The sequence below is a fragment of the Lolium perenne genome, chromosome 5 (assembly GCF_019359855.2).
Source record: "Lolium perenne isolate Kyuss_39 chromosome 5, Kyuss_2.0, whole genome shotgun sequence".
Lineage (NCBI taxonomy): Eukaryota > Viridiplantae > Streptophyta > Magnoliopsida > Poales > Poaceae > Lolium > Lolium perenne.
In genome coordinates this window covers 246,064,269-246,071,908 of record NC_067248.2, presented here as the reverse complement: position 1 = coordinate 246,071,908, position 7,640 = coordinate 246,064,269, and the positions used below count along the sequence as shown (strand labels likewise).

Here is a 7,640-nt window from a genome sequence, read left to right as displayed (position 1 = left end):
TTGTTATATGGTTGGAATTGGAAAATGATACATGTAGTAATTGCTATAATGTCTTGGATAATGTGATACTTGGCAATTGTTTTGCTCATGTTTAAGCTCTTGCATCATATACTTTGCACCTATTAATGAAGAAATACATAGAGCATGCTAAAATTTGGTTTGCATATTTGGTCTCTCTAAAGTCTAGATAATTTCTAGTATTGAGTTTGAACAACAAGGAAGACGGTGTAGAGTCTTATAATGTTTACAATATGTCTTTTATGTGAGTTTTGCTGCACCGCTTCATCCTTGTGTTTGTTTCAAATAACCTTGCTAGCCTAAACCTTGTATCGAGAAGGAATACTTCTCATGCATCCAAATACTTGAGCCAACCACTATGCCACTTGTGTCCACCATACCTACCTACTACATGGTATTTCTCCGCCATTCCAAAGTAAATTGCTTGAGTGCTACCTTTAAATTTCCATTCTTCACCTTTACAATATATAGCTCATGGGACAAATAGCTTAAAAACTATTGTGGTATTGAATATGTACTTATGCACTTTATCTCTTATTAAGTTGCTTGTTGTGCGATAACCATGTTCCTGGGGACGCCATCAACTACTCTTTGTTGAATATAATGTGAGTTGCTATGCATGTTCGTCTTGTCTGAAGTAAGGGAGATATACCACCTTATGGTTAGAGCGTGCATATTGTTAGAGAAGAACATTGGGCCGCTAACTAAAGCCATGATCCATGGTGGAAGTTTCAGTTTTGGACAATATCCTCAATCTCAAATGAGAAAATTAATTGTTGCTACATGCTTATGCATAAAAGAGGAGTCCATTATCTGTTGTCTATGTTGTCCCGGTATGGATGTCTAAGTTGAGAATAATCAATAGCGAGAAATCCGATGCGAGCTTTCTCCTTAGACCTTTGTACAGGCGGCATAGAGGTACCCCTTTGTGACACTTGGTTAAAACATGTGCATTGCGATAATCCCGGTAGTCCAAGCTAATTAGGACAAGGTGCGGGCACTATTAGTATACTATGCATGAGGCTTGTAACTTGTAAGATATAATTTACATGATACATATGCTTTATTACTACCGTTGACAAAATTGTTTCTTGTTTTCAAAATCAAAGCTCTAGCACAAATATAGCAATCGATGCTTTCCTCTTTGAAGGACCTTTCTTTTACTTTTATGTTGAGTCAGTTCACCTATTTCTCTCCATCTCAAGAAGCAAACACTTGTGTGAACTGTGCATTGATTCCTACATACTTGCATATTGCACTTACTATATTACTCTATGTTGACAATATCCATGAGATATACATGTTACAAGTTGAAAGCAACCGCTGAAACTTAATCTTCCTATGTGTTGCTTCAATGCTTTTACTATGAATTATTGCTTTACGAGTTAACTCTTATGCAAAACTTATTGATGCTTGTCTTGAAGTACTATTCATGAAAAGTCTTTGCTATATGATTCACTTGTTTACTCATGTCATATACATTGTTTTGATCGCTGCATCCACTACATATGCTTACAAATAGTATGATCAAGGTTATGATGGCATGTCACTCCAGAAATTATCTTTGTTTATCGTTTACCTGCTCGGGATGAGCAGGAACTAAGCTTGGGGATGCTGATACGTCTCCGACGTATCGATAATTTCTTATGTTCCATGCCACATTATTGATGATATCTACATATTTTATGCACACTTTATGTCATATTCGTGCATTTTCTGGAACTAACCTATTAACAAGATGCCAAAGTGTCGCTTGTCGTTTTCATTGCTTTTTTGGTTTCAGAAATCCTAGTAAGGAAATATTCTCGGAATTGGACGAAATCAACGCCCAGGGTCCTATTTTGCCACGAAGCTTCCAGAAGACCGAAGAGGAGACGAAGTGGGGCCACGAGGTGGCGACACCATAGGGCGGCGCGGCCCAAGCCCTGGCCGCGCCGACCTGTAGTGTGGGCCCCTCGTGACGCCCCTTGACCTGCCCTTCCGCCTACAAATAGCGTTCGTCGCGAAACCCCCAGTACCGAGAGCCACGATACGGAAAACCTTCCAGAGACGCCGCCGCCGCCAATCCCATCTCGGGGGATTCAGGAGATCGCCTCCGGCACCCTGCCGAAGAGGGGAATCATCTCCCGGAGGACTCTACGCCGCCATGATCGCCTCCGGAGTGATGTGTGAGTAGTCTACCCCTGGACTATGGGTCCATAGCAGTAGCTAGATGGTTGTCTTCTCCCCATTGTGCTTAATTGTCGGGTCTTGTGAGCTGCCGAACATGATCAAGATCATCTATCTGTAATTCTATATGTTGTGTTTGTTGGGATCCGATGAATAGAGAATACTATGTTATGTTGATTATCAATTTATGTCTATGTGTTGTTTATGATCTTGCATGCTCTCCGTTATTAGTAGATGCTCTGGCCAAGTTGATGCTAGTAACTCCAAGAGGGAGTATTTATGCTCGATAGTGGGTTCATGTCTCCGTGAATCTGGGGGAGTGAGAGAAACCTCTAAGATTATGGATGTGCTGTTGCCACTAGGGATAAAACATTGGTGCTATGTTCGAGGATGTAGTTACTGATTACATTACGCGCAATACTTAATGCTATTGTCTGTTGTTAGCAACTTAATACTGGAGGGGGTTCGGATGATAACCTGAAGGTGGACTTTTTAGGCATAGATGCATGCTGGATAGCGGTCTATGTACTTTGTCGTAATGCCCAATTAAATCTCACAATACTCATCATAATATGTATGTGCATGGTCATGCCCTCTCTATTTGTCAATTGCCCAACTGTAATTTGTTCACCCAACATGTTGTTTATCTTATGGGAGAGACACCTCTAGTGAACTGTGGACCCCGGTCCAATTCTCTTTACTGAAATACAATCTACTGCAATACTGTTCTACTGTTTTCTGCAAACAATCATCATCCACACTATACATCTAATCCTTTGTTACAGCAAGCCGGTGAGATTGACAACCTCGTTGTTTCGTTGGGGCAAAGTACTTGGTTTGTGTTGTGCAGGTTCCACGTTGGCACCGGAATCCCTGGTGTTGCGCCGCACTACATCTCGCCGCCATCAACCTTCAACGTGCTTCTTGGCTCCTACTGGTTCGATAAACCTTGGTTTCATACTGAGGGAAAACTTGCCGCTGTACGCATCACACCTTCCTCTTGGGGTTCCCAACGGACGCGTGATGTACGCGTATCATGTATCAGAGTGAAGGATCGCATTGTATGACGATTTAACTGAGAACTTGCCATCTCCATGAAGATTCCATCTAAATTCGTCTGGTTCGGGTGATAGATGAATATCTCCCAGTCGGTGAATTAGATCATTCCATGCTAATAACCTTTGTCCAAGTAAAATCCGTCTGAACGTCACATTCGGGGGTGAGGTAGCCATTACCGCAGCAATGATATCACCTTTGCGACAAACAATACTATACATAGCGGGATACTGTTCACTTAAGGGAGCATTGTCTAGCCAAACATCTTCCCAGAAACGTATCTGTTCTCCGTTCTTAATCGAGAAAGTACCATGGCGAAAGAAAACATTCATCAATACTGGTCTGAAAAGACTTCATCTATCATCGGTTGTTGCCTATCATCACCTCCGAGATCACTAGTCCCCGCAGCTCGGATCACTTGCTCGTTTGGTAGATTAGTCATATTTTATACTCCACTCCATGTCATAAAAGTCGTATGAGATTCATCAAAATTTAGATGTATCTACATACTAAATAGTGTCTAGATATTTTGATAATATCAGACAACTTTCATGTAACAGAAGGAACTACCAAGAAAATAAAGCGACTAACAAAACAGGTAAATTAAAGCACTCCAATTTATTTATCTCCACGATTACGCGGCTCTGTTTTGTAACCGATGTGTTTGAGTGTTTCCCTTTGTTCTGTACAGTACGTGCTCCACAAATTCCTTGCACGCTTTTTTTTTCTGCGAAAGTACTGGGCTACTATTGGTTTGGGCTGGACTTGATCGGGCTGGGAGAAAAGGCTGCACGTCCCGTTCAGCCCTGCACTACAGACGACGGCGGCAGGGGCCGAGCGATAGAAAAGAGGAGCGCCGCCGCCGGCGACCTCATCCCCAGGAAGCAGCCACCCAAGACTCGAGGTAAGGCCACCGCTTACCCTTCTAAATCCCCTAGCTTTTCACAATTTCTTCTAGTTTCGTGCAGAAAACCCTAGCTCTGATTTATCCTCATAACTGAACCCAATTTCTCAGAGAGGGGTGAGCGTGCTAAGGAGATAGGTAATGGATCCTGTTCAGATTCCTCAGGGGTAAGCAAGGCCACCCAATTTCTCTCTAGTTGTTCCAGATGGATCCCTCTTGTTTTTTTTTTCGAAATGGATGGATCCCTCTTGTTGTGTGCTGGATGGTTTGCAAGGTCGAAATAAATTTGTCTATTTCATTAACAGAAACAATCTAGCTGATCCATGTGAAGTTTATAACTCTATAGGGTAACAAGTATATTATGCATGTAATTTATGGTCTTCTGTTTCCTCATGGTCGTGGTGAGACTACCATACAGCAGTTAGCAAAGGAATTTGTTGAATAAGTTGATGGCAAAGTGATCCCCTTTTACTGATTATACATCCAATTGTATTGCAACTATGTGGATCACAGAAATACGCCCATTAATTATTGCACTTGTTGTTACTGTTTCAGGCACGATCCTGCTCCAAGTATGGTATGTGTGGATGCCAAGAGGCTGCGGCGTTCTTCATTGCCAGCCGACACCGCATCCAAAGTGATCAATGCTGAGAACTCTAGTTCCTGGTCGGCGCCCCTGCTGGACAATGATGATCTCCTTGAGGAGATACTTCTCCGCCTCCGTCCAAAGCCATCCTCACTTGTGCGCGCCTCCGTGGTCTGCACGCGCTGGCGTAGCATACTCTCTGACCCCAAGTTCCTCAAACGTTATAGGAAACACCATCGGAAGCCTCCTCTATTGGGCTTCTTCACAGGAAATAGTGGCACAGAACACAATTTCGTTCCTGCTCTAAACGTGAAGCCCAACCACATCCCGGCTGAGCGCTTCGCCATACCCAGGAGAAGCAGCCCCTACGACTATTGGAACTTCCTTGGCTGTCGCCACGGCCTTGGTGTCCTAATGCACTACTACGGGCGTGAGGTTGTTGCATGGGATCCCCTCACCGGCCAGCAGCACCACGTTCCTTTTCCGCCTGAGCTACGTAATGCCAGAGGGGATATTTATTGGAGTTGGCACGCCGCGGTGTTGTGCGCTGATGACGATGATGGGCATGTGCACGGCGATTGCTTCTCAAGCCCGTTTAAGTTGGTTTTGATAGCGGCTGAACAGACGCAGGCTTTTGCCTGCCTCTATGAATCGGTGTCTGGTTTATGGGGAAATATTGTCTCGACATTGACTACAACTACGATTCATGAGATTAGACACAGCGTCCTCATTGGGAATGCACTTTACTGTTTGTTCCGTGGAGGTGACATCCTTGCATATGATATTAATGGACAAATCCTTAGTCACATTGAGAAGCCAACTGAGGCCTATCATACTCGCTTGGGCTTTCAGCTTTGCCGGACAAATGATGTTTGTGGCCTTGGCCTCGCTGTTATGTCAAAACTGGGCATACATTTATGGGAGTGCAAAATGTACTCTGAAGGTGTTTTCAGATGGGTGCTGCAGCCGAAAATCATTCAACTTGAGGAGCTCTTTCCACAGAGAATCGGTAGCGACCACAAAAAGGTGTACATGGTGGGCTATGATGAGGAGGCAAATGTTATTTTTCTGGCTACGTATATTGGTGACTTCGTGCTCCAACTTCAGTCTATGCGGTTTAGAAGAATTTCCAAAAGAAATTGCTGGGATAACAAGATGCATTATCCCTACAGAAATTTCTATACTGCAGGTAATACCTCTGTACCTTTTGTGTGTTAAGATACCCAATTTCTATGTTGAATGTATTATTGTTCATGTGATCAAGGGTCAACCAGATATATGAGAATAGCTTGAGTTGTTTGTTTCTTTATTCTAGTGCTATCTATTGTTGTGTGGTCATTTCTAAACTACGTTTTTTGTGCTTGTTGATCTTTTTAGCACTTTGCTTTGTAATAATTGGAAAATAGGCACTAAAAGGATATAATGAAACCATGTAATATGTGAAAATAGACACTAAATTCTAACTATGGTTCTAACTTGTATTCATATTGTACTTTGGAGTTCTCTAACAAACTGGAATCTGACAATAATTGCACTAAATGAATACAGTGAAACCATCTGCTATGTGAAATAGTTACGCAGTTGTCAGCCTGACAGCAGAAGACGAAATGAGCACCAGAAGAACACTTTCAGCGAGGAACAATCTAAGGAGATCCGGTGGAGCCTGGAGATTTGGCAAGGGCAGACGTTCTGAATCACATGGGCAGTGGCACTGGCAATGCTATCATACTCGTGTGTCAATTAGGCAGCATTTTTTTCTCTCCAAGTTTCAGTTTTATTCATTTTACACTGTCATGTGACAAGTCAGACAGGGCAGACTTTCTGAATCACATGGGCAGTGGCAGTGGCAATGATACCATACTCGTGTGTCGAGTAGGCAGCATTTTTTTCTCTCCAAGTTTCAGTTTTATTCAGTTTACACTATCATGTGACAAGTCAGACAGGATTTCTGGCAGCCTCTCAGTGACAAGTATGCAACTGGATATATTGGAGCAAATGTGTGTGGCCTACCCTTACCTAATTTAATCTAGCCACATCGCTATAACTGTGGTTACTCGATGTAGATTTGAGATTTTTCTGGAACTCGCTCCTCTCCTTCATTCCTTCACTTAGAGATATACACGAGAGGAGTATTTACATTGTGACCCTCATAACACACATACATTTACAAATCTAACCCTCACGACAATAACCATAAGACCGAGCAGCATACATGTTGAATGCTCTAAATGATTTCGACAATAAAAGATGGGCAGGCGAAAAAGATACGAGATAAGTTATCTACTCCCTCCGTCTCATGAAGATTGTCTGGGATTTGTCAAAAAAATGGATGTACTTAGACACTAAATAACATTTAGATACATCCAAATTTTGACAAATTTCAGCCTAGACACTAAATAACATCTAGATACATTCAAATTTTGAAAAATTTCAGACAAGCTTCATAGGATGGAGGGAGTACATTTGCATAAATAGTACTACTCCATCTGATCCATAGTATTGGGGCTTTAAATTGAGATAAAGCCCTAACATTTTACTAGGGCGTGTTTGGTAGCCTCGACTAGTTTTGGGGCTGGGAGGGGAAGGTCCGAAAACGTGTTGCGTGTGCCGCGACCAGTTGTTTTGTAGGATGGGATGCATCAGTTGGTATCCAATGCTCAATTGTTTGGTTGCCTGTTAATAACATATATCATCTAGTATGTTCAATCACAAAGCATGTATTTAGTTGCTATTTTAGGCACACAGCTCTGGTATCTCATCATATTCAAATATGATGATCTTACTATCACACAATGCATACACAAAATCAGAGCAAGCATAATACACATCATATGAGCATTTGACCTACTAGTACCTTGCTTAGTGGTAGCGTCAGAGTACTAATGCGCACTTAGTTCATCCTAATGA

The 7,640-nt window shown here is 42.3% G+C and overlaps 1 protein-coding gene across 1 annotated transcript; it reads left to right on the top strand.

Annotated features, from left to right (window-relative positions):
- Nucleotides 1–4,010: 4,010 nt before the first annotated feature.
- LOC127302536 (uncharacterized) lies at nucleotides 4,011–6,753 on the top strand. The gene is made up of 4 exons (XM_051333000.2): nucleotides 4,011–4,147; nucleotides 4,259–4,314; nucleotides 4,703–5,922; nucleotides 6,282–6,753. Exons 2-4 carry the CDS (start codon nucleotides 4,289–4,291, stop codon nucleotides 6,299–6,301), a joined length of 1,266 nt encoding a protein of 421 aa, XP_051188960.1. The 5' UTR covers nucleotides 4,011–4,147; nucleotides 4,259–4,288; the 3' UTR covers nucleotides 6,302–6,753.
- Nucleotides 6,754–7,640: the final 887 nt, after the last annotated feature.

Bases quoted from the DNA above. Each gene is read 5' to 3' on its own strand.
- LOC127302536 (XM_051333000.2), top strand. From the start codon at position 4,289: ATGGATCCTGTTCAGATTCCTCAGGG. The intron at 4,315-4,702 runs GTAAGCAAGGCC...TTACTGTTTCAG, and splicing joins CCTGTTCAGATTCCTCAGGG to GCACGATCCTGCTCCAAGTA. The intron at 5,923-6,281 runs GTAATACCTCTG...AAATGAATACAG, and splicing joins CAGAAATTTCTATACTGCAG to TGAAACCATCTGCTATGTGA.